The 25,364-nt window shown below is 41.2% G+C and overlaps 4 protein-coding genes across 6 annotated transcripts in view; 3 read left to right on the top strand and 1 right to left on the bottom strand.

Annotated features, from left to right (window-relative positions):
- The first annotated feature begins 374 nt into the window (after positions 1–374).
- On the top strand, positions 375–4,821 carry si:ch73-352p4.8 (cystine/glutamate transporter). Its single transcript, XM_051392410.1, has 13 exons — positions 375–517; positions 601–858; positions 1,719–1,845; positions 1,921–2,036; positions 2,159–2,284; positions 2,370–2,469; positions 2,646–2,690; positions 2,793–2,916; positions 3,002–3,105; positions 3,195–3,291; positions 3,873–4,022; positions 4,131–4,308; positions 4,475–4,821. Exons 2-13 carry the CDS (start codon positions 630–632, stop codon positions 4,537–4,539), a joined length of 1,461 nt encoding a protein of 486 aa, XP_051248370.1. The 5' UTR covers positions 375–517; positions 601–629; the 3' UTR covers positions 4,540–4,821.
- foxm1 (forkhead box M1) lies at positions 4,817–14,754 on the bottom strand. 2 transcript variants are annotated; one of them, XM_051392400.1, is made up of 9 exons: positions 14,662–14,754; positions 10,238–10,726; positions 9,995–10,143; positions 8,925–9,116; positions 8,691–8,819; positions 8,359–8,418; positions 7,856–7,904; positions 7,564–7,736; positions 4,817–7,442 (listed from the first exon to the last, which is right to left on the bottom strand). In XM_051392400.1, exons 2-9 carry the CDS (start codon positions 10,686–10,688, stop codon positions 6,624–6,626), a joined length of 2,022 nt encoding a protein of 673 aa, XP_051248360.1. In that variant the 5' UTR covers positions 10,689–10,726; positions 14,662–14,754; the 3' UTR covers positions 4,817–6,623. The 2 variants fall into 2 exon arrangements, with proteins under 2 accessions (XP_051248360.1, XP_051248359.1); XM_051392399.1 differs by lacking the exon at positions 14,662–14,754 and adding an exon at positions 11,873–12,072.
- Positions 12,140–14,136, top strand: rhno1 (RAD9-HUS1-RAD1 interacting nuclear orphan 1). Its single transcript, XM_051392416.1, has 3 exons — positions 12,140–12,297; positions 12,455–12,643; positions 12,873–14,136. The coding sequence occupies exons 2-3, from the start codon at positions 12,479–12,481 to the stop codon at positions 13,611–13,613; spliced, it is 906 nt and encodes a 301-aa protein (XP_051248376.1). The 5' UTR covers positions 12,140–12,297; positions 12,455–12,478; the 3' UTR covers positions 13,614–14,136.
- Positions 14,753–25,364, top strand: part of tulp3 (TUB like protein 3) — a 21,109-nt gene continuing 10,497 nt past the window's right edge. The window contains exons 1-4 of one of the 2 annotated variants that reach the window (XM_051392407.1): positions 14,762–14,858; positions 19,029–19,123; positions 22,034–22,075; positions 24,269–24,320. In XM_051392407.1, the coding sequence (XP_051248367.1) occupies positions 19,068–19,123; positions 22,034–22,075; positions 24,269–24,320 (150 nt within the window). In that variant the 5' untranslated portion in view covers positions 14,762–14,858; positions 19,029–19,067. Of the gene's footprint in view, positions 14,859–19,028; positions 19,124–22,033; positions 22,076–24,268; positions 24,321–25,364 lie in introns of both variants that reach the window. The other variant, XM_051392408.1, reaches the window with a different exon arrangement.

Genomic DNA, 25,364 nt, shown 5'->3' with positions numbered 1-25,364 from the left:
ACCAGAGCTTCAGAGGGAACATGATGAAAATGTCTGCTGTTATTGAAAGTAGCCCTCCTGCAGTCTGTGCAGCTGCCACTACAACGCCCTGACCCTTCCACCCCCCCCCCCCACCACCACCACCACCACCAAAGAGCCCCAAAGGCCTCTGTCAAGCTGTACACATATGTAAGAGCACATGCATGCAGCACAATGCAGGAAAGCGGCGAGCCTTTAAACTGCGCTAATTACTTGCTGAAGCTCGGAAGAAAGCTGGCTTTGTTCCTCGCTCAGGCTGGGGCGGGTGGAGTAAGAGCCAATGAGGGGGAGAAAAACATAGAGGATAAGTTAAGGGGAAAGGGGGTTCAGCTTCACTGACATTCACCAAACTGCTGCAAATGTGTCCAGAAGGGTTAACAGGAAGCACAGAGAGGCCTGTTGATTGTTGTTTGGGGGGGGTGCCAGTTGGAGAGAAAGTGGAAAGGATTTTGCTGCTGTTGTGTCATTGAGCAACAATCAAAAGGAGGACTAAAAAGAGGTAAGAACTTTAAGTTTGCAGGAGTAATATACAATAGATGTAAACTTCAAATGAGCAGAATTAAGGAAACTAAGTGTGGTCAGTTTGAAGTGGAATCTAGAGCCACGGAGAAATGGACAGGACACAGATAAAGAAAGAGGAGGGCGACAAGGAGGAGAAGACCGAAAAGGAGGTGGTGCACCTCCGGAGGGAGATTGGCCTGCTGCCTGCAGTGTCCTTCATCATCGGCACAGTGGTGGGGAGCGGGATCTTCATCGCACCCAAGGGAGTGCTGATGAACAGTGGCAGCGTGGGGCTCTCTCTGGTGGTGTGGGCTCTGTGTGGGGTCCTCTCCATGTTTGGTAAGATCCTTCATGGTATAATTCACCTCTGTTGTCTTGGTAAAACATTGTAATTGTTCCTTTATTTGTGTTACTTGAACTGCATTTTACATTGATATTTATTTACTTACAGTCTGTGTTTGGTAGCCTACAGTGTGTGATGGAGTGTGTTAGGAAACACAATATGGATTAACAGAAAGAAAAAGTGTAAAGCGTTTTTAACATTTTAAAAATACATTAATTGAATTACCCCTTAAATAAAGAATAATCTATCCATCTATCCACCTCTATCTATCTATCTATCTATCTATCTATCTATCTATCTATCTATCTATCTATCTATCTATAAGTTACACAATAAGACAAAGACTACAGCCATTCTAACAGCTCTCTCATGCTAACATGCTCACAGTGACAATGCTAACATAATGATGTTTTGCAGGTAAAAAGGTTAGCTTAGCATGTTAGCATGCTAGCATTTGCTAATTCCCACTGAACACAACCTTCAGATGATGCTGATGGGAATGTCAGTGGTTGTGCAGATACAATTTTAAAGTAAATGTTTAATGGTGGCGCTAGATGAAAGGTCAGGGGATCAACAAAGTTACTCGGTTTTATCCCAACTTTAACCAAATTTCATGGCAATCCACATCTTTACCAAACGTTGTGGTACTGATCAACCGGCAGCCTGACAATATCATCTGAAGAGAAACACAGCTACCATGGCAAGACGTAAACTGCATTGTATATCATTATATAATGTTTGTAAGTCCAACATGGACACAAATAATGTCTATAAACTTGAGGACTACCAATACTAATGCTTAAAACTTGAATTACATTTGATATGTTTCTTCCTCGCCTGCTCTCTGCTCCATTAGGGGCCCTGTGCTATGCTGAACTGGGCACCAGTTTTACAAAATCAGGAGGCCACTACACTTATCTGCTGGAGACACTGGGGCCACTGCCTGCCTTTTTACGACTCTGGGCTGAGTTCTTATTTATCAGGTTGGTTAGTTTTGTCCTGTTTTTCCCGGCATAAGTCAAATCACACCACATAATGATCATATTCTCTATTTTCAGGCCAGCTGTCGCTTCCTATGTGTCTCTGGCTTTTGGCCGCTATGTGGTGGAGCCGTTCTTTGAACCTTGTGCTGCTCCCACGGCACTCATCAAACTTGTCAGCATCCTCGGAGTGAGTGAGTGGTTTTATACCTCCTCCTTTTATCCACAACACCATTATACTACTCTGCTACTGCGGCGCGAGGTATAGACTCATAAACTTTTCGTTTACCAGTTGTTTGTCTTTGTGTCCCTGCAGCGTTTGTCGTGGCAGTCAACTGCTGGAGTGTGACCATGGCCTCTCGCACTCAGGTCACCTTGACTTTCGTTAAGATTTTTGCTCTGGTCCTCATCATCGTCCCTGGTGTCATCGCACTGGGCAAAGGTGCGAGGGTGTGATTGTTACCCCTGAGTTTACCGATGGCTTTCCAACTGTTAACTGTCAAATGCTTTCTCTCTCTCTCTTTCAGGCAAAACAGAGAATTTCCAGAATGGTTTTGAGGTCGACTCATTAACATTGGATAGGGTGCCACTGGCCTTCTATAATGGCCTGTATGCCTACGGTGGATGGTAAGCAAATCATTATTACAGTATTGTCTTCTTTTACCATACACTAGACCTCTCTATGACATATATATCAATATACTGTTGCTGTAAGATACATTAAGACCTATTACTTTGCTAAAAACACACACAAAACAATCCGAACTGTGCCTGTGTGTACGGGCTTTTCCTTTTCCCTTTAGGTTTTATCTGAACTTTGTCACAGAAGAGGTCATAAACCCAAATAGGTATTTTACATCTGACATCTGCTCTCCAGTCAACCTATTTTTAAAAGCCACATTGCCTTGAAAATAGTATTATATTGCCCTGTGTGTATCCTGTCTTGTCAGAACCATCCCGCTGGCAATAATCTGCTCCATGGTGACAGTCACAGTCTTTTATGTGCTTGTTAATGTGGCCTACTACACCATGATGACCCCCGCTGAGCTGCTGCTGTCTGACGCTGTGGCTGTGGTCAGTGCTCCCTGCATTTAAAAAGGAAAATCTAAAGAAATAAGATGCACTGTATGTTTAAATGTTCAACCCTGTGTCTCTGCAGACGTTTGCGAACCGTGCTCTCCAGGGAATGGCATCTGTGATTCCCATTCTTGTGGCCCTATCCTGCCTTGGAGCGCTTAACGGTGGCTTCTTTGGGTCACCCAGGTAACCCAAAGAAGGGAACAAAAAGGTTATTATTGTCATTCAAGAACGATTGTTAAAAGCCTGGTTCTAAGTCTTTGTTTGTGTTGCAGGATGCTGTTTGTGGGAGCCAGGGAGGGCCACTGGCCTCAAATCTTTTCCATGATTCACATTCGCAGACAAACACCTTTGCCTGCCGTGCTGTTACTGGTAAAGTACATTCCACACACTTAGACCAGCAACAGTGTTTTTATTTTATATTTTTGTCACTGCGTGAATGGACAGAAAAAAGACCAAAAACAAAGATAAAACAGCATATGTTTACAGTGTTTCATTCTTAATATGTTTTTATAACTGCTGTTAGGGGGAGGTTTAGCCTTCCATGATCTAAATGTTTCAGAAGATCTCTAATCAGCTGGAAACAGCATTTTACATTTTCAGTGTTGTTATTTGTATCTATTCTATGTCTTAATTTTTGAGAAAACTGTCAACAAAATATAGTACAATAGGTCTCTGGGGCTTTCTGTCAGTCTTTCTAAAATGGATATGGAGACACTATCAGTGGTAACTGTCAGCTATGCAATGAAAATATTTAATTGATTCCATTTGCATTCAATAATCACAATTTTCATTATATATTGGTAAGAAATCATTACAGTAAATTAAATTTACCGTAGCAAATGTTTCTGAATGGGAACCAGTTCTTAATTCTCATTCCTACTGGGATAGAGAGAGATATGATAGAGTTGTTCAAATAAAAAGGTGCTTCACTCTCCACTGCCTGCCTCCAGTACCCCTTGGTGGTGTTGATGTTAATCAATGGAGAGATCTACCAGCTCATCAACTTTGCCTCCTTTGCTCGCTGGTTCTTCATCGCCTTGGCAACCTTGGGGATGCTCATCCATCGATATCGCTTCCCCCTCCACCCACGACCTTTCAAGGTTAGTGTGTCTGTGGTTGTTGTGTCTAACTGTGTACAGCATTTTCCAATATTATGGTACACTAAACTGACCGAGCTGTGTTATTCTGCTCTTTTTAATAACCTGAAGGTGCCCCTGGTCATTGCTGTCACCTTCACAGTGGTTTGCTTCTTCATCGTGGGTCTGTCTCTGTACTCAGACCCCTGGAACACAGGGCGAAGCTGTGCTCTCACACTGACCGGGGTCCCAGTTTACTATGTGACGGTTTACCGCTTTCGCTTGCCCCATAGATGGAGACGCATCTTCAGTGAGTCATATCAAAAGCTGTTATCTTGTCATTTCTTAAGAGTTTTACGTTTTTTTCCAACTTCAAATTCGACCACTTAACCCGTGGCCTATTCAATGCCACTCTGGGCATTTTATCCTAACTTTGGCACAAATTAATAGGATTCTCAACTCTTTCATATTCTCAGACTACTGCAGCAAGCAGCTACAGATCCTTCTAGAAGTGGCTCAACAGGAAGTCCAGACATACTGAAGACCACAAAGACCTCTTTCTACTGACAGACTTCCTGGATATCACCTTAATAAGTCCTAGAACATTGTAATGTTTACAGTTTGAACCAGTGTTTGATACTAAATGAATTTTAAGAGGCTGGTGTATCAGGCTTCTCTTGTAGAAGCTTAGGCTGGAACAAGAGGTACTTTTCTCTGTTGTTATCATTCTTCATGAAGATCTGAAGTTCTGCTCAAGATCTTATTTTTTACAAAGTTCTGTAAGAACCAATAAAATCATTTTTGAATCAGACAATCTATAAAATGTTTTCAACTTTTATTCAAATATAAATAAAAATAGGCAACACTGCTATGTAGTTTTTCAGATACAGTCCCCCTTACATTGCTGTACTGTAGCTGGTGTGAAGTTGTAGAAATTGCACTAAGTATATTTACACAGTAAGCTGCGAAGCAAATCAAAGCATTCTTATGGAAAAAAAACATGACCGAATAAAAGCCCTTTTTTTTTTTGCTACATAACGCACCAACACATTTATTGTATTCACAAAAACACCAACTTTAGAAAACGGGACAAGGCACATGCTTTGAAAACAGTTTGTTAGAAACCACATATCACTCTTGCAAGCGTCTGTAAACAGATATCAACTCCCTGCAATGCCAAACCTCACTTATTAAACACACACGCAAACCTGAAGGAATTATTAAAGCCATACATTATTTTGTGGCATTCTCAAAGATGAGTCTAACTCCCATTCTATCCTCCAAAGATGGTGCTGACGAAAGATGTTCTGCTTGGAACCAAAAGCTCTTTCCCCATGTTCCATTTGTGCTCACAGAAAAATAAAAAGGCAGTTTGCATCTTTATTGAAAACTAAGACAATCTGCACTAGATAGATACAAAATAGTCCCAAATTGTTCCCAAAGACTGTTTTTAAAATATGTTCACATGAGGAGTCACTGCATGCAAAATGTCTCTCTCTGCAAGTACAAAGTGCCCTTAATCTGATGAACAATTACTGTAAGGAAATATAAAATCAAAATGTGAAGACAGTTCTACAATTAATGTACAGAGACAGTCCTATTGCTGTTAGTGCTATTTGTATTACCTTGTCATTGTTTATTGCTAACAATCCTGCATCACAATCTAAATTCCAGGAGTCTGCCTGAAGCAAATGGCAAAAGAAGCATCTCACTGGCTTATCGGGCAATATATTGTCTCTCCATTTACATATGTAAAAGCTAACTTATATATTAAAATGTGCAAATCAACATACATATACACATAGATATATTTCTCCTCTCAAGCGATTCCTTCAAGAGTACAGATGGAGATTACAGGTAGGGTAAATGAAAGAAAACAGGACCATGTGTTAAGTTTCCACATGGGAGGTTTTACAGATAGAAAAAAAAAAACGGATAAAAGGCGGTTAATGAGTGATGGAAGCGTTGAAAAAGTAAGCCCGAAAGAGGAGAGAAACAATTAGAGGGACGACAAGTAAGCAGCTTGCTGATTTGACCTGGTAGCTAATATTAAAGTGTCCCCGTCATTCATTAGTTTTTGTTGTTGTTTCTTTTTAAACTTTATTCCCAACAGCAGACAAACATCCAGGGGAAAGCAAAGCAGATGCAAAAGAAAACAAGCAAAACATTTTTGCATTTTGAACGTTAAAGCTACAAACGGTTCAAACGAATGACTACAGCAGTGACAAAAGATTAGGGATTTTATCTTTAATCCATACGCCAATCAGGTCATCTAATATTTATCTCCTGGCCAATTAACTCAACTTCTTCTGACTGGCAAAAACTAATTATCTTCAGTATTGATGATATTCTAAGAGTATACTTCATATTCTTGGTGATAAGTCTTATTATCTGTAACTGCTTGTCCCACTCTGACCAAATTGAGTCATTCTAAAATCAGCAATGTAATTTTCATTTTAATCCAGTTGCTATAGTCTCTATGAACCAATTCTGACAATTTCTTAAAATTTGAGTGTACAGTTTATCAATGTTTTAAAATATATTATCATTTTTCCCACATTTGCATCTGCTTTGTTGTGTCTGTGTGGGGTTTCCCCAACTATAGTGTTTTAAAAAAAAAAAAAACTACTTTAATTGAGGGATGAACTCGGACCAGCTGATATTGGCCATACCCAAGTCCTCATCATCCAGACCAGAGAAGCTAATGTCCACTAGTATCTTGCTCAGGCTGTCATTCATTGTATCCAGCACTAGGCCCTCCGTGACTGAGCGGTTAGCGGGTGTGGCGCCTCCCGCCTGAAGCAGCTCTCTGGAGCAGCTGCTTTTGAGGCACTCCATGGGAGAGTCTGTTGGTCCGGTCACTCTGGGGGGAGCTGATGTGAGCAGCTCTCTGGGGGAGCTAAACAGAGGCCAGTCTTTAAAGGGAGTGCTGTTGAAGCTGAAGGTGGTGTAGTCGTGCCGCGGCGTGACTGCAGGACCACCTGGCGTGCGAATGGGGCTGAAGTCCAGAACATTTCGGTTCCCTTTGCTCACGGGGGTCACTTTCCAGGGTTCAGGCAAGACAGAGGGGGGCTTGCTGGGTGTGGAAGAGGTCAGGTGGCTGCTGCTTTTTATGGGGGTCTTAAAGGCTAACTCCCGATCGGGGCTGCGCTGCTCGTGCTGGTGCTCGTCCGGCTCACTGTCTCGCATGTCCTGGAAAGTTGAAGCGTCGGAGGCCACGCCAGAGTCAAAGAAAGTATTATCGGGGCAGAGGAGCACAGGCTCCTCGTGCAGAGAGTGAACCAGGCGCTGTTTACGGCGGGAGCTGCTGGCTTGTCTCTTCGGAAGGGATTTAGGAGTCTCACATTTAATTGGAATACACTCCGGCTCTTCCTTCACCTTCTCCTTGAGGTCTTTGTTCTTCTGAGGATACATTACCACGGCTGGGATGTCATTTTGTGTCACCTGTCAGACATACAATCATGGACTTTACAATTCTACCAGTAACTGTGTCCTTGGGTCCTTGTTCATGGTAAAGTCTAGACAACAGTGTGCATTTGCATACAATACATGACAAAGTTTTTACCTTAGGAGCTATCCGCACTCTCTTCGTTCCCCGTGAAGTGTTGTGTTTCTGCTGCGAGCAGGAGGTGGGAAACTGGGCCGATGAGGATGGCAGATAGACGGAGGAGGCGACGGGGAGCTGGATGGGAACCAAGTAGGAATCGGTTCGGGGGAGAAGAGGTTTCATCCTTCTCTCTGAACGTAGAAAAGACAAGTCAGAGCAGAGTTTTAAACTTAAAAACAAAAAACACATTTATTTGCATTTTCTTTCCCCATTTAACTCTATCAAACTCCTTCCACCTCTGTTAACTCACCAGAGCCAGTTGGAGTTTTTCTTGCATCAGGAAGCATCCTCTTTTGTTGCTGTGAAAAATAAGAAATCACATCACATCACAGAGAAGTGTTCTGCCTCAGTGGCCTTACTGTGCTCGCTCATTCCTGACTACACCACAGTGACAACCTGCGTTCTCTCCATTGCTTTAGGGTTTGTCAAGCTAGAACAGACAAAAATGTCAAAGTTAGACACTTATAACTTCCCCTACACTTTATGGAGGAGTGATGTATACATTTCTGAGTGTACACATTCTTTGTTGGACGGTGTCAAATCAGACTAGTCTTTCAGTGTGACTTCAGCCCCTCTGCTGCTCATATCAACTCCTCCTGCAACAAAACGATTTCCCTAGACCTCCTGGTGACAAAAAACGGCAAATGACAGAGGAAATCTTCTGACTTTCTGTCCCTTTTCTGCTTTCTTCTGTCTGACTGCAGAGATGAAGACTGTTCCTAGAGAACTGAAAGAAAGGTAAATCCATCTTACTTGGTGGGGTAATAAAAGCATTGGCACCGGAACAGGAGCAGTCATGGGGTCACAACCAGGCTGTAGAGAGAGATGTGGAGTGAAAGGCAAGAAAACCATTAAGATTGGAAAACAGGAGTCCAAAATTAATTTGAAAGCACTGCAGCTTCTCTGGGTATACAAAACATGGCTGGAATAAGCTGGAAATTATATAAAAAGGGAAGTTAAGCACCTAGAATATATCTTTCAGCTTTTATATCATGTGACACAAAGTTTCCCTTGACACGATGGATGATAATGATGACATCAAATAGATAAAGAAAAAACCCACAAAAAAGGTCAGTTGTAATCACCTTGTACACCTGATCAAGAGTGAGGCATCGGTTGGCCTCAGGCCGGATAGTCCAGAAAGAAACTTTACCATCTGGTGACGTCTCGCGAATGAACATGTCGTGTAGAGAGAGGTTATGGCGAATGGAATTCTGCAACAAAACAAAACAAAAACTCGTGTTTCAGTCAGTGATACTCAAATATGCTATTTGCTGTGCGTCCACAGATGATACATTTATTTTTCAGTTCTAAAGTACCTTCCATCCTGGTTTGGCCACCTCTCTGAAGTAAGGGAAGTGGTCCTCAATCCACATGTAAATCTCTCTCAGTGTCATCCTCCTGGTATTCCGACTGTTGATTGCAAACTGGATCATGGCCATGTAGGAATATGGTGGCCTCTCTGACACAGGTTGTTGAACAGATTCTGAACTGATATGTGTATTTTGTGTCTGTGCAAGAAACGAGGAAAGAAAGAAGGAACAAAGAAAAAGAAACTGTCTTAAATACATGGCACATGTATTAAATGATACAGATTATTTTAGATCAATTTAAACATAGCCAGGATTTCTAAAAAATCTTTATGCCTGGATGCATCTTCAATTGGCTTACAAATGTAAAAAAGGTAAAAAAAAAATCAGCCCAGATAAACAGCACCATTTGTAATAAAAGGTGAGCAGCATTGAGACTTATGGAGCAGACTCAGTAAAGCACTTTGGGTTTGAAATGTGCTACAGAAATACATTTTCTCTGTCTTGCAAAGACACACAAACACATTATGCTGAAGCAAATAGAACTTATAAAACACCTATAAAATTGCCTGGCCCATGTATGTGAGGAAATAATTAAATTCAAATTTCAAATTAACTTCAATTAAGCCATCACAATAACCTCATTATTCACAGTAACTACGATATTGCACAGATGTCAACTGTGGTACTTTGGTACAAATCTACAGCATCTTACTTACAACCAAACTATTACACATGAGATATTGCAGCTTGATGAGTTTTTTTTTGAGCTGCTACGTTATTAGCATTTATTTACTTTAATTATCTACAATTACCCTTAAATTAAAATCAGACAATCCAAACTTTTAATTCAACCTTGGGGTCATTAAATCATTTCAACTGTAGCAGCAATTGTTTTCTGCAATCCCAATAATATGGAGATTCATTATAAAACACATTGATGTTACATTATAGGGGGACCAACTAGTTAAAGAATGGTCAATGGTTAATGGACATGCTGAGATCAGTGTTCCCTTGCACACTACACACATGCACAATTCACATCAATCACACTGAGGTAACAAGAAGGAGCAGCTGACCTGAAAGGTCTGTGAATTTAGGACCTGGTTCTCCTTGTTAGATGTCTGCTTGTCAGGATCTGGTTCTAAGGCACATGTGCTCATTCTGCCCAGCCACTGAATATTGGTGAGACTGTCGTCTAAAGGACCCCCATCCAGATCCTTGTTCACTAATTAAGAAAAGCAGAAATTATTATTGTTTCAACAAAGGAAGGATTACAGATATATAACAAAGTCAGTGGAATTAAAAGAAAAAACACATACATGTTTTAATTCCAGTGAGGGGTTTAGCATCCGGAGAGCGCATAGTTTCTGTTTTCACTGGTTGTCCAACTGTAGTGGACGAGGTGTCATCCCCTTCAGCAGCAGGCTGACAAAAAGAGCCATTGTCATGGCTGCCATTCTCACTCAGTAGGATGAACTTGTTTGGCCCCTGGACCCCACACTCTTTGCCTTTCGCAGTGAGGGCCCCGATAACACTCTGGAGGTCTGCCGTTTTGGGAATGACGACCACTTGTGTATCAGACATGGAAGGGTGATCCATAATGCGGACTCCATCGGGGAAGCACTGACTGGCAGCGGATTCCGAGGGTTCTGTGGAGCCTGATGCACCACACTGGCTTTGGGATTCAGCTGCTGGTGGATCATTTTGCTGAAAAGGCAACTTTCTTCTTCTGAGGATCAGGGGTCTCCTTGGGCTCCGTCTCATGGTCATCAAATCATTGAAAATACTCCTTGGTGTTCACTGGTATTCTGTACAAAATATAACAAAAGGCAAATACGTAGATTGTTTTAAAGCCTGCTAAACACTGAAAGAAAAGAATTCAACATGTATCACTGCCTGTGTAAGTCGAATTACCAGTAGATTAAAGTTCAGTAAAGTCAATGCCAAGACAGTTGGTGCTAACAGTTACCACAGGCTGGATTCACACCGTTCTTCCGTACGCTAACAACGTTAATCGATTTAGACTCAAACGAAGAAATCGATTCATATCAAATACCAGTCAGAATATAACTTACTATACACTGGCGGGACTGGTGCTGTATGTTAATAATCAAAACATGAAATCCAGCTTCCCCTTTTTTTGTTGTTGTTGTTGTTGTTGTTGTTTAGATGTGAAGTTGCTCAGTTCAGCAGCCTATATTTTCAGTTGGTTATGTTTCCTGGCGACTCATGCCTTCTAGAACAACAGTCGTTACATGTTTGCAGTTGGCGACGTTTAACGTTTACCGCTGATTTCCTGGCCAACAGCCAAAGGTTATATGAATTCATAGTTCAGGAGGGTGGGGTGGGGGGAAAAAATCGGCTTATAAATAACCCACCAGACAGCCTTACCATCTCAAAATAATTCCAAACTATACAACCGATTCACAAGGCTTTTCTAACTGCTGTCGCCCATTAACGTTAGTTAGCTACGTTGGCTAACAGTCAGTGTGGCGACAAGAAGCGGTGCAAGTTAATGGATTTGAAACTGCATTAAAACAAGCGCTACATTGTTTATGTTAGCTGTGCCGAATAAAAAGACATGTTTCAAATTATTGATAAAACAGTTCAAATTATTTATACCCATGTGCATTTTAAAAATTCGTTATGAATACAGTACAATGCCATATTTCTTAAATGGAGTTCAGTCTGACAGCGATTTGACACGCATGTAAGTTAGCATCGCGCTACGAAATGAAGATTACCCTCATTTGGAGGAAACATCTGAAGAATATACAGGTTAACTTTGGCACCTGGGGAGTCTGGCTAACGTTACAGCTTTCTTTCATATGTGGTTGGAAGGTAAGCTAAGTTAGCTGACATAGCTAGGAGGCTAGTCATCGCGTAACAGCCTGTTAGCTACCTGGCTAACTACTCTATTGTAACGAACAACAAAGCTAAAACAAGAGCCAAACCTTCATGTTATTGGAATATTTCAGGCAATTCCGCTTGGCTGGACTCCCACTAGCAGTTGCCACACTCGGTTCATTTTCGACAACAAATCAAAAGGTCCATGATATCTGTTATATTCTTCCATTTAGCGTTATTTACATGCCGTCGGGTCGATTCAGAAACGTTTTTGAATTTTGGCGCTGTGGGTGCTGCCTCCGTCACTTTGACCACGTGGTACGAGAGTCCACCAATAGCAGCTGGAAGAAAAGACCACGATGGAAACAATCCAATCAGAGACGACAATGAAGGAAGCCGGGAAATAAAAAGTAACAAGGCGACGACAAAAAAAAAGTGTATAGCAGACAATTTAAGAGGAATTACTAACTGTTTATGCATTTATGTATTGTTTGCAATGGTGGCCATCACTTCTGCTTAGTATCACATTAAGGTATGTATAATATCGGGTTTGTATCTACGAATTATAACGTTAAAAGGTAAACAGCTGACTGTGGACATTGAACCGTAAACACTAATCTGCGTGTGGGAACAGTAAAAGTCAGATATTTGAATATACTGATTGAGATGATGCTTCGTCTCAACTATAGGATCTCCAGGAATGATTTCTATTAATGCCACGTAAAGCCATAAAGACAGAGAAGCCTCCCCTGCTGTTCCTGGAGCGGACTTTGTGTGGAGCCAGACTCCAAAATGTGCCTGAAGTGCGAGCAGCGCTCAACCCTAAAGAGTTCTTCACCGAGACAGAAGCACACAACAGCTCAGCTCTTAATTCCTGGGTAAGTTGTTGATTCATATGAGCGCCATTGGGGTGCAACATGACTCTGTGGTTGCAGACATTGCATGCAAACACACTGCTGAAGTGTGCCTGTGTACGTCACTGAATATATTGTAGCTCAAAGGCTCTGCAGATCAACCTGACCTTCCTGTACTTTCACAGAACGATATGTGTTATATGTGACTCAGGTTCTATTCGGCTGTTTGATTACTGTACTTTTAATCTCTTAGGTAAGCCCGCAGTTCGACGGTTCACTTGCAGCTGCACCTCCAGTGAGGCGTGGGAGGAGAAAATGCCACTCGTCGACAAGCATCCTTGACAGCTGCAGTCAGCTGTCCAGGAAAAACAGCGTGTGCAAATTCCCCTCATTAACGTTTCAGACAAGGTCAAGAGACCAGGCTAATCAACCAAAAAGCACACGCGCAAAGAAAGATACAGAGCGTACTGTTGTGTCTGACGCAGGAAATCAACCACGGGGATCATGCCGAATCAAAAGGACCGTTTCAAGTGCACAGTTCTCAGACACACCGAAGAGACAGACGACCTCAATCAGAAAAAGAAATGTGGAGAGATTCTCGGCCGCTGCCGCATCCTCCAGCAGACATTTGGATCAACTTCAAACTCCATCTATTCAAGTCACAGAGAGATGTGGAATCCCAGCAGATGGTTCTTCAACACCTGCCTCCAATGAGTTCATCACTTCTGAGGTCAGCGGTGTTGGTCCACCGCCTGATGTGGACACTCCAGAAGTAATACAAGAAGGGAGAAGTTGTCCCTCCTCAGCCTCTGTACACTTGCTTGTGCCTCAATCATGTACACCACCATGTAATCAGCCACCTGACATTTTGGTGTCTGACACACCAGAGAGGGATTATGGGGTGAAGGTGACATGGAGGAGGAGGAGGGGTTTGATGTTGTTGATGAAAGAGCGGGGCCATCTCTCTGATTCAGATGTGTTCACTCACAGCTGATGTATGGAGCTGATGAGAAAAGAAAGAGAGCACTGATCTCTACAGAGAAGAGATACTGATTATTAATTGGATAGAATTCTTTCTATGAACTATTTTGATTGCACTGAACAGAGCTGCTGCTTTCTAAAGTGATTATGACATTTCAGTTCACTGATGGCTTACTTTGATTTAACCTCATAATAATAATAATAAGCCGATTAAATAACTCTCTCACACCCACTCTCTCTGCACAGCCCTGGTAGTTGTGATTGTAAGAATCAAGATCCCAATTATACTGTACTGTTCCAGATTATGTGGCAAATCAGAGGCAGTCCTTCTATTGAAACCCAATCTTGACATCTAACAACACAAGTCCATTGTCTGTCTGTTTTTCATTGCTTCAGCCTTTAAAAGGCACATAAATGTAAAAAGGTTGCCTCCATATGAACCGTAACTGAATATCCATCAAACGCTATATCATTTTGTCAGTGTCATGAAATCTTGAGTCAGTGGTGTTAATAAAACCAACGGTGCTGCAGGAGGATCAATTAAACAATGTTGGTGTTGATTGTGAGCAATGTAACAGAAATCCCTGTTTGTATTCCAAATGTGTTGCATAAAATATATGGAATAAATGTATAAGTCAGAAGAGCTAACTAAATTGTGGATTGAAGACGTCTCTCAGCCTACAGTTAGTGATGGGAGGGCAGGGATAGTGAAAGCAACACAAAACTATACACTTTTAAAGCAAATATTCTGGGGAAACATGTATTTTATCACAATATCGGAGTGGAGGGACATCAGTAACTGTAACAGATGCAGAGAGTTTCCTGGACTACCGGTATGTGTTGCCATGGTTACTGGTCACTGTACCAAATCCTTTTATAGTCATCTTTTTTTTTTTTTTTTTTTTATATATATATATATATATATATATATATATATATATGTATATATAACAATAAGTTTGCTCTTCATGGCTGAAAGGCATCTTTACATTGAAACGATAGATTTCAAGGTAAAAAGGAAGAGAAAAATAATTAAGATCTCCCCACAGAGGACAACTCACCACCCTTTCGCCAGAGTGTCCACCAATCAGCTTCCACCTAAGAGATCGGTAGACCAATAGGAACGCCCGTTGCTGGTGTGCTCGGTTACTAAGGACCGAGTTACAGAGTTCTCCTCAACCGCGTCCACAAAAAGTCTTCTGCCGCACGAGGATCTTCCCTAGCAACCGTGGATAAACATGAGTTACTACAGCATAAGGTAAAATAAAACATACGTGGCTTGTACATTACGTTAGTATTCGTTTTGTTTGGCCAGCTGCGGAATGAGAAGCTGGCAGATGAGTTAACCGTAAAAAACTTAACTGTCGCCCACAACTTTTAGAAAGGCACCCCGTTGCTTACAGTAGAGGCAGCTAACGTTAGCCTCTAATGATAACAAGCTAGCTAACGTTATAACAATTCCACAGCTGGCAGAAAAAAAAACAAAAACACACAAATGATAGTGACTATGTCCGTGTGTTTACTAATTCTTCTCCTATTGGGACGATACGTGTTGCTCATTGAATGTCAGTGTCTCAGTGAGCGAGCTAACGGTCGTGGTTTCAGCACAAAATCGCGTCTCAAATGGTTTAACGTTATAACTGAACGACGGAAAACGATGGAAATGCACCCAGGACGCTAATAGGGCTTTAATAGCGTGTAATGGGTGTCCTCTCCGATAATAAATCCACCAGGCTGTTCATGTGGAACAAATGTGAAAGGCAATGGAAAAAAAATTACTTATTACATATCTAGATAGTTAAGCCAGGTATTCGTTGTTACAAATTAGTATATGTGTGTATTTTGACGAGTAAAATAAAGTAGGATTGCTTTGAGTTTTGGAGTGTGGGTTGACCAGAGGGAATCCAGCTGTTTCTGTTTAATTACTATGTATCAAGCGATCTGCAGCACACATAGTGGTAACTGTAACGTTGGCTAGGTTTGGCTTTAAATACAATGAAGCGAGAGGCATAAAGGGGGGAGAAACAAATGTTTGCATGTCATGTTTGAGCATGCCTTTTCTGTTGCCTTTCTGTTTTCTGTGTCAAAGCATTCCTGTAAGGTAGTGTATGTCCTCACCACCCAAATGGGCTACTAAAGCTATAGATTTAAGGTATTAGTAACTAGGTAAGTATTAAGTGAGTAAATAGGAAACATGGATTTTTTTTCTCCTACATTCATTCTACATGTAAAAGCAACAAGAGGGATTGAATGCAAACATGTAGCAAACGTTTGATAGACGCAGTTAGACTCAACACACACAAATTCATCTCAGCATAATACACCATTGTGCTTTCCACTGTTTTCTTCTGATGTCCACTCTGACCAGCAGAGTGGGCAGAAAGCTGCGGGCTAAGGGGGGTCATGTGTTTTTGTGTGTGGCTCTGAGTGCATGATGGTAGCTGCTTTCATTTCGCAGAGAGATAAAAATCAAAGCAGCTACCACCCTTTCCTGTTACAGTCCTACTCTGATTATTTGATTTTTTTTTCTTCCTGTTTGTAGGTAAAGGTTGTCATTCAAGGCATAGACATGTGATGGAAGATGATGTTTAGATTCAAGATTCAAGATTCAACAAGCTTTATTTTATGTTTTTTTTTATATCTTTTATGTTTTTTATGTCTTTGAGTATTTAGAAAAGCGCTTATAAATAAAATGTATTATTTATCCCGAGGGAAATTACAGTTACAGGGTTGTTGAAAAGCTATGTTTCATATAGCATATTGCACTAAGAATAGGAATATTAGTAATGTTATTATTATTAACTGTCTTTGTACGACACAAAATCCATAATCTGATGGTGGTGCCAGTCAGTGTCGGTTGGTTCACGAGCTAAAAAAAATGACTTGGCATATAGCTTCCACCCTGTTTATGTTTTACACTGCGATTAAACACAGGGAGAACTCTTGCCATCGTAGCTGTGTCTGTTTAGTAACGTGAGACGCAGCGATGGATTCATTCCCGATTAGCGCACCAGCTGTGATGCACACTGCTCTGTAGGGTCAACCTTCAACAGTTTGTGTTAAAGTTCACAGATGGCTGACTCAGCATTTATAATGATCAACCTTCAAAGAGAGTTCGAATAAGGGGCCTTTTCTCTGCTTCTTGTTGCCTTTTTATTAATCTCTCACACATGTATTAATTACAGTTAGTATTATTATTGGTTGTAGTAGTGTGTTTTTCCAAATGGACAGGGACCTCTTTAATATAAGATAATATTAGAATTTAATTAATTTTCATTGTCATTCTCGTTCACTGGTTTCAGCCGTTTTAACTGACTGAGTGAGTTGCAGAGGTGACACAACTGAAGAGCGACAGTTTTCATAACAGCATCACAAATAGTGTTGCAATGACTGCTTACATGAGTGTAGTGTTGAGACTGAAGTGGGAGACTGATGTTTTCTGTTCCTTTGTCGCACCGTATTATCATTGCCAGGGCTAGTGATCAGAATGAAGCACATAACCTAAATGAGAAATGGGGCATCTGTACTTTTATAGGGCCCTAAGACTTCCAGTATTGACCTAGAATCATCAGCTGAGAGGTGAGGATAGCTAACAGTTCCCTATGTTGTTATTGCTGACAACTGAAGCTAGTTCTGCCGAGTCTCTTCTCTACTAACCATAGTTGAGTGTTTGCCTTGCTTTGATTCCGGGTACAGCAGTTACGCAGTATAATATCCACTATTTAATATATTGTACCATCAGTGTCACAATCACAAAAGCATCCATTATAACAGTCTAGAATATCCTATAGAGTGTACAGTCTTTACGGAGTACAATACGGAACAAGGTTAGAAAGATTGCTAATAAGCAATAAGAGTTAGCAAAGCAAGCAGTTGCCGGCACCGTGGGAAAATGTAGCAGACTAAACTGCCAGTTGACCATCGTAACCATAAATCAATTTTTTAAATTTCTGCACAAGCATGGCGGTTGACCTCTGCAACTTCAAGCATGGCTTGTGGTTCAGTTGTGATCTTCTGTGGTTGTGGATTCCAAGCACATCTGACCCAGTTGGCCAGAGTAATCCACTCTGCAACTCATGCACTGAGACACTGAAGAAACATCTCTGGTATTTGTACTGGACTCACTCACACTCCTCGATGAATGCCGCAGCATTGCATACATTTCACTGAACTTATAGTTCTGTGCTGTATGTTCATGACAAATCTGTCCGCACCATGTTAAAGTTTTGTTTTGAATTTGCTATGACCAAGTGTCAAGAAGCCAAATTTGCCAAACACTTAATGGTCGGTAGCTGACGTTTCATTAAAGCTGCCTAAACAAAGTAAAGCGTCATTGTAGGAGAGTCATGAGTGGAGTGTGCGCCTTGGGGTTCCCGAGGGAAACTGTATTATTATCAACTCTTGTAACTTATTTCCATCATTTGTTTTGACTTCAGTAATTACTCCCTCTGGTGAATGAGTCCCCTGCCTATCATCAGTTGACTTATATGTCATTTTACCGCTGTCTCTCAGGACAAACATACACAAACATACTCTTCATTTTCTCTGTGCTTTCTTTCTCTCGCTCTTGCAAATAGGCATAGAAAAAATTATTGGGAGAATCTGGTTTCCTAGCAACTAGATTAAGGCCGCCACACCGTGTCTGTTTTTAGAAAGGTTAATCTATAGGTTTCAGTTTATTGAGTTACCTTTTTAAAACAGCATATGCCTTTCAATATTATCAACCAAGGAACACAGACTGGAATATGTTACTCACATGCTGACAGTTGAACATAGAGTAATTCAGTAATGTTGATGGGGCATTAATTTTTAGAAGCGGTTTGGACTATTTAAAGCTCAATAAATTTCCAGCTATTGCATATAACTAAGATGCCAGACAGAATGTGCGTCTGTGGTTTGATAAATGTGGGAGCCCCCTTATGAGTCAGAGGAAATGGGCTATGACTGATTGCTGAGCCTTTCAGAAAGTTACTGGAAAGTAGTCGGGCAGTAAAATAAGGGGAACTTAGGTGATAGTGACTAGTTTAACTGATTCTAACTTTTTTAGAAATACTTTCTGCCACTAAGAAAGAGTGACTTTATATCAAAGTCCGGCTTAAGTAACTTCACTGAAGTTAATAGAACATTCAGACTTTGTTCTATTAAACCTGATCTTTGTGACACTAGTATTTAGGCCTGTCACTTTCACACCTATCCCTGGCTGACTCCTTGTGCGTTGCCTCAAGTGTGAAGTCATGGTAACAGCTCCGAGCCTCCCAACCTCAGTCTGCCTCGGCACTGGTAGCTGTCACTCCCCCGGGTGGGACGTAGCTACTCTTTCTTAGTCACATAATAGCAGAGATGTTGGAGGCTGCAGGGCTTACTGTTAGGTAGGACAGCACAGTAACTCTGAGCTGCAGTGTAGATGAAGATTTTTGTATTACCGTAGATAGAAGAGCCCTGGACTAGCATTCCTGCAGCCGCATCCATGGACACTGTAAAGGATGGGGGATCTCAGCCTGTCTACAGCCGCTGGTCATACAGGTAGTTGCACACACACACACACAGGCACACATACATATATTATAATCTTGGTACTTTAGTGGCAGTCGTTTGAAAATAGCCCTACTTTTCTGTTCTCAAAGACTTACGGTTTATTTGTTCCAGCAGGACAACTGGCTCTTGCATTAACACAGACAAACACATTTTGGCTTTAGTTCCCCAACCTGTATTGACTTTTCAGGATTGAGAATTGCAGAGTGGCCTGTGCCAGAACAGAGGTCAGTGCTACTATAATGTTTCTTCCAGTCACTGCTCCATCCCTCTGGCCAGCAGAATGGCTGTCCTGCAGTCAAAGATGTGCCTCTCGCTCATGTTTCGGCCACCATGTCGTTACTTATTCAGAGCGCCAGGCTGTGACTGTGCTGTAACCAGAGTTGGTGATTTGCGTATGTGTGTCCAACCTTTTTTTTTTTTTTTTTTTTTTTTTTACTTCTTCTTCTTCTTCGTGTGCTGTTGCCTGCTTGATTGGAGCAATCATGTAACAAAGGATGTGCTTAGAATATCCCTCCAGCTGATCACTGAAACAATTGAAATTATGGCGTCTTCTTTGAATTTTATTTGTCAAGGCCAGTGATGTCGAGAATCTAATATAATAGCAGTATTGTATTCAGTATGTAACATCACATTTTTTGCCTTTATTAGTGATCCAGTTTTTCAAGGTTTCAGCTAGTTTGTTCATTGCATTTGGATATGAATTTCCCCCATAAACCTTTTTTTTTTCTTTTTTTTTTTTACATAGCCTCAGTTGAGATGAGAAAAAGCTCTATAGGGGGACAAACTGACAACAGACACTTTAGTTGCTTGTTAAAAACCTGCAGCTGTTTCACATTAAAAGCCAAACATTTTAAAGGACTTAGTTTAACATTGAGAGTGAGGTTAATATTTTCTGCATCATGGTTTTGAGCTCCATATATTAGCCAGGATCTTGGCTAAAATGCTGACCTCTGTGACTTTTCTCCTCATCTTTGTTTAATTTTTTGGTGGCTTAACACTGGGAATGTGTACATGTAAAGCAGATGTTTCTTAGACAGACATTGTGTAGAAAGCACCAAATAGTAGGAAGCTTCTTTGATTTGATTCGCTAATGTCATGATAGGGTACTGTGGACAGTAAGGGTCACATTAGTCTCAGCCAGTACACATAAAACACAGCGATGTAAACCTGGCCCTGCGCTGTAATTTCTCCACCTGGCCGGTGACCCCAATTTATCTTTTCTGCCAAATCCAAAATGTACACGCGTTTGGCACTTGGCGGGTGTTCATTTTAGACCCTGCATGTCAGTCAAAACACGGTTAGCCTAATTCAGCATAAAGACTGGAGGCATAGGAATATCAGCTAGCCTGTCTTTGTCCAAAGTTCAAAAATCAACACCAGGGTGAATCTGGTTTGAATAATCAGTACAGTGAGTTATGTGCTGTAACGTTTTATTGGCAAACAACAGCCAGGTGAAGTAATTGTGCTGTCTGTCATAACAGTGATGTTGCCGTGTTAGGTTTGGTACCATTGGGCTTATACCAAAATCTGTGCCCACCAGCTGTATGGATAGAGGGATAAACTGAACTGTTTCATGCTTGCTCAGTTGTAAACAAACACATTAGTGTGGACGTAGTAACAGTTGCACTTGTTTCTGACCATTTTTACATAAGTGAACTTTTTAGGTGAAAAGCTAAAGCTCACTAGGCACTGCTTAGCTTCACGCTGGGAGAGGACAGACACTGTGCTTGTCTTTTAATTCTTTCAAAGTGTATTTTGGTATCATTTTTTCTCTCTCTCTGGTTGCCACGCACTGATCCACAGGGATTTAAGGATTAAATCTTATCAGTCCTCCTTTTATTCTGTATCCTCTCTAAGTTGGAAGCTGAATTGCCTGTGGCCAACGTTAAGTTATGCTCATTCAACTTTCCAATTTCCTTTTGAAGTGGGAAAGTGAAAGGCATTTAATTAAAATGAACAGTCAAAATGGGCCGTGTTCATAAGATTAATAAGACCCCTCTAGTCAATGGCATGCAATTTCTTAATAGCTCTGATTCTGTCATCAAGTCACTTGTTAGCCCGTCCTCTTTTGCACCCTGAATCAACAGTAGTGTGATACACAGTTATTAGCATTTCATTATTTATAATCATATTAGGCTCTACATTTTCTCTTAAAGGTTGATGATATTGAATTGCACAGTTGATTATTTTCTCACAAAAACCTCTGGCCAAATGTAAAGAAAAAATTCTGAAAAAGATATGTTGACGTGCAGCTGAAAACAAATGACACGCTCTGGTGGACCCCTGCCTCTGTCAGTCTGTAAATCTTTACAGCACAGTGCTAAGGCCTCCAATTACAGTGAAGCCCAAGAACTGGCTGCAGGTTTTTAATCAATGCTGGTGGAGGTGCGCTGTTGACGGAGCTGAAATCTCCATGGTTACCCTGGTCTGACACACAAGGAAGGGACAACAGTGGCGTGTCTTTCTCTTGTCACCCAAGCTGTGATGGACTAATGAAACATTGATCACTCACAGCGGTGATGAGCCACTCTAAGTGTGTTTGTGTGCGTGCGTATGTTTTCCAAGAAGATTTGTGGTCGAGGACATTCTCTCGACCCCCAGCAGATTGAAGTATTTATGATAATACTCTGTAGGATGTAGTCTTTTCATTCATTATCAGCTTGTTTAAATTAATCAGATAATTACTGTCCTCCTAAAGAATAATACAGTTGACTCTAACAGCTTTATTGTTTCATCGAGCTATAGATGAATCATTGTAAAGCTTATAGCACTATGGAGTATTATTCATAGCCCGTAGAGTTCTTGTTCAATTTTTATCTTGTTACTGAACCTATTTTTTTATTTTCCATGTCCTGTACTACTGGCTACCTTGGTGCAAAACTGTCATTCTCCCTCAAGACCCTCCAGCTCTGCCAGCTTCTCCTCGAACTCAACAGCAAGGTAGGCAGCAATACACTCGCCCAAACACACACTCACAACACTTTCCTTTTCCAATCTGTTACTTGGTTACCAGGTTAACACATTTTGAATAACATGCAGCATTTATTTTGTTGTTTTCCTGTGGATGTGGTAACAGCACACATGGGTGTTTGTAGGGCTGCAACTAATGATTATTTTCAATATTTATTAATATGCTGAATACGTTCTGGGGTGATCAATTAATCAATTAAACAACTAGGTCTATGAAATAGTTTCAAGTCCAAGTTAACATCTTTAAATGGCTTGTTTTGTCTGACCAACAGCCCAAAACCCAAAAATATTCAATGTGCAATGATATAAACGCAAACAAAAATGATTTTATTATAATAGTCTTGATTGCTAGAGAATGAATAATCACAGTAAGATATGTGAAGGACCTCCATTTTAGATGCATTTTTAAATTTGTTTGACTTTTCTTTGGACACATGGCAATCAAACTGCTTCATAACATGTCAGTGATGTGCAAAAGGCTCTTTCATCAGTTACGATTGATGTCAAGGCCGCAAACAAACTTAGTGTGCTTCATCTGTAGCTGTCACGTGGAATGTCTTTGTCTGGGAAAACAAAATGTTACAGACAGAAAGACTGTGTTTGAGGTTGGAAACAACAATGAAACCCTGTTATAATTTAATGTAGAGGATGTGGTCTTCAGCCATTAATCAGACTGTGCTTTGTAGCATGGAAACAGCATGATCATGGCACAATGGGAAATCTAAGTAAACACAGTCAGTTATGTATGTGTTCGTCTGATTATTAGACATAATTATATTAGTTTGAGACAGACTGTTTTGTAAATACGGCAGTCTTTTGGTAAAAGCCAGCCTCGTAGAAGCATCCTATCCAACGGGCCACAGTGATCTCTCCCAGGTCTCGCTGTTGAGTTCACCTGCACAACCATCACCCATCTCTGTCCTTAAGAGTAATTAAAAACTACAATCATCCTCCTTGCTATAGCCCCCCTCCCTGTCACCAGCACCTGCTCTCAGGTGGCCTCCCCGGGGACCCATGTGTTTGCCAATATCAGCAGTGAGGGATACATGGAGAGGGATTTACGAGTGATGATACGACACACTGGTGCGAGATTACTCATTTTGATGTAGAATCGCCAGATCATGACTCAAGCCTGTGCTGGCTGTTGGGCTACAGATGATGATGTTAATTGTAACGCACCGGCCTTCATAAGAGTGGAACAGGCTTGTTAAAGCACGAGAGCTCTTCTTGATTTAAATTGGTTTCCGGAACTCGTCGCCTTTTGGCATTCAGTGACTGTCCTTCAGAGATGAGCTGTGATGTCAGCCAGCATCGGGCTTGAGGTTCTTAAGTAGTGTGTGTCATCACCTACACACTAGAGCTGTGGAGAGGATGTGTGAAGGGAGATTGGAATAAAGAGTGTGAATGAGCAAGTCAGATATCCGATGAGCTTGCCGGATATGGGCAGCATGATTTGAAAACTTCTCATCCTATACCCTTAATCCTTTTCTATATAAAAAATTTGTATTTCAGCTCAGCAGAACATGTGATATTTAAAGATGTACCCGACAGGAAAGGATGGAAGAAAAGAGTTGTGACCCACACATTACATCAGTGTATGTGGGTGACTTGTGCTTGACAGAAATATTGTAGGTCTCTGACTTCGACAGTACAGACTCCTGCTGTTGCCCTTCTCTCTCTCTCTCTCGTGGTAGCCAAGCAACATGGGCCCAGTCCCTTCAGATAGGTGTCCAGGGTAAATGCCCAGAGGACAAAGACTGCAAGGCATTCTCTCAGCTGGAGCCCAGTCCTTTTTCTTCTCCTTGCTCCCATTCTCTTTCTTTCACCAAATTGCAATCATTTTCAGAGAATGTCCTTATTTGGTTTTAGGTTTTAATCTATATAGGGTATTTCTTGGCTATTTTAGTTTTACTGCAGGATAGATATTTTCAGTTCTCCCTACACTACTGATTCATGCTTTTAAAACCACCACTTCTGTCACTAAGCCCTATTAACTCCCTCGAAGACCATACAGGATAAAAGTTCTTCATTGCCTGATGTTAATGCAACAACAGTGGTGACCTCTACTGGTTTGATAAGGAAAATCGAATTCGTTATAGATTCTTTTAGCGATGAATGTGTGTGAGACTCTTTATAAGAAAGGTTTCTCCTTTTTCTCTGTAGTGGCATCGAAGACGACAGTGCCAGTCTCATGCAGCAGAAGCTGGAAAAACAGGTAAGAAGCCAAACTGCATTCACAAATGAACAACACACACTGACAATTCACACTTTTGTGCTGTTTGTTTTCTCTTTATTGTTTTCCTTAGACTCTGACGTCGCGACTTTTTTGTCGTTGTTCTTTTAAAGAACATCTGGTGTAGTTCACAGCTGTTATGTGGCACGGTAGTCTAATTAAGCCTTCTAACTCACACACAGACAATGTGAGGTTGAGAGCTAACCTGTTGTATTTGTGAGCACCTGCCAAGATTCTTCATCAATCCGGTGAAATTAAAGGGCTGAGATGACTTTGAGTTCTGTGTCACCACGGGGGTGTCTGCTGTTGGCAGGAGTAGCTCCAACATCACTGCAGTGGTGTGCAATTTAGTGATTTATGTTGTTGATTCGGAAATCTCCTGTTTTTCACCCGCCCAGTCACTTGGAAATTTTACCTACTTACTCCCCAAGTGTAGTTATCTTCTTTTATCCACCCATTACCTGACATAGCCCTTCTTCTGTCGCACATTTGTTCTCTTTTCATCCTTTTCCCCCTGCGTCTCTGTAAGATGCTTTATCCCGAAACCTTGCTGAAGAGCTGCGGTGTAGAGCTTTGATTTAAGCTGGAAGCCGCACTCCACTATTTCACACATTATGCAGTAAGGAGGAGGGCCAGATTGGTGAGTTCAAAGGAAGAGAGGGATTTAGTGCAGGGTGCCTGGCTTTGTGTGTGTGTGTATGTGTCCCATGGTCCCAGTGGGGCTCAGTGGTACAGCACACTCTCAACTGAGTCCAACCAGCCTCACTTGAGAGTCTTCTCTTCTTATGTAACTCGTGAGGACAAACACACATGTCTACTTATGCCTAGAGGGGGATCATATGCGGGTTGTAGAGAATTGATAGATAAATAAATATCAAACAATAAAAGTTAAATCCATGTGTCTACTGTACTGTGTTCACTCAATTCAATGTTTCCCACCCTGTTTCGAATAATAAAATGAAAATCATTTCGACAATAATAACCAGAGCACTGTGGTTGTGACCGTATTTCACTTTGAGTGCACCT

This window comes from Dicentrarchus labrax, unplaced genomic scaffold (genome assembly GCF_905237075.1).
Source record: "Dicentrarchus labrax unplaced genomic scaffold, dlabrax2021, whole genome shotgun sequence".
In the NCBI taxonomy this organism is placed as follows: Eukaryota; Metazoa; Chordata; class Actinopteri; family Moronidae; genus Dicentrarchus; species Dicentrarchus labrax.
This window is presented reverse-complemented; position numbering and strand designations above follow the sequence as displayed.

Coding starts and splice junctions, on each gene's coding strand:
- si:ch73-352p4.8 (XM_051392410.1), top strand. CDS start 630: ATGGACAGGACACAGATAAAGAAAGAGGAGGGCGACAAGGAGGAGAAG. Junction 2,037..2,158: donor TGTCAGCATCCTCGGAGTGA/GTGAGTGGTTTT, acceptor GTGTCCCTGCAG/CGTTTGTCGTGGCAGTCAAC. Junction 3,292..3,872: donor TGCCTGCCGTGCTGTTACTG/GTAAAGTACATT, acceptor GCCTGCCTCCAG/TACCCCTTGGTGGTGTTGAT.
- foxm1 (XM_051392400.1), bottom strand. CDS start 10,688: ATGACCATGAGACGGAGCCCAAGGAGACCCCTGATCCTCAGAAGAAGA. Junction 9,117..9,994: donor TAAATTCACAGACCTTTCAG/GTCAGCTGCTCC, acceptor TTTCTTGCACAG/ACACAAAATACACATATCAG. Junction 7,737..7,855: donor AAAAACTCCAACTGGCTCTG/GTGAGTTAACAG, acceptor TTCTACGTTCAG/AGAGAAGGATGAAACCTCTT.
- rhno1 (XM_051392416.1), top strand. CDS start 12,479: ATGCCACGTAAAGCCATAAAGACAGAGAAGCCTCCCCTGCTGTTCCTG. Junction 12,644..12,872: donor GCTCAGCTCTTAATTCCTGG/GTAAGTTGTTGA, acceptor TTAATCTCTTAG/GTAAGCCCGCAGTTCGACGG.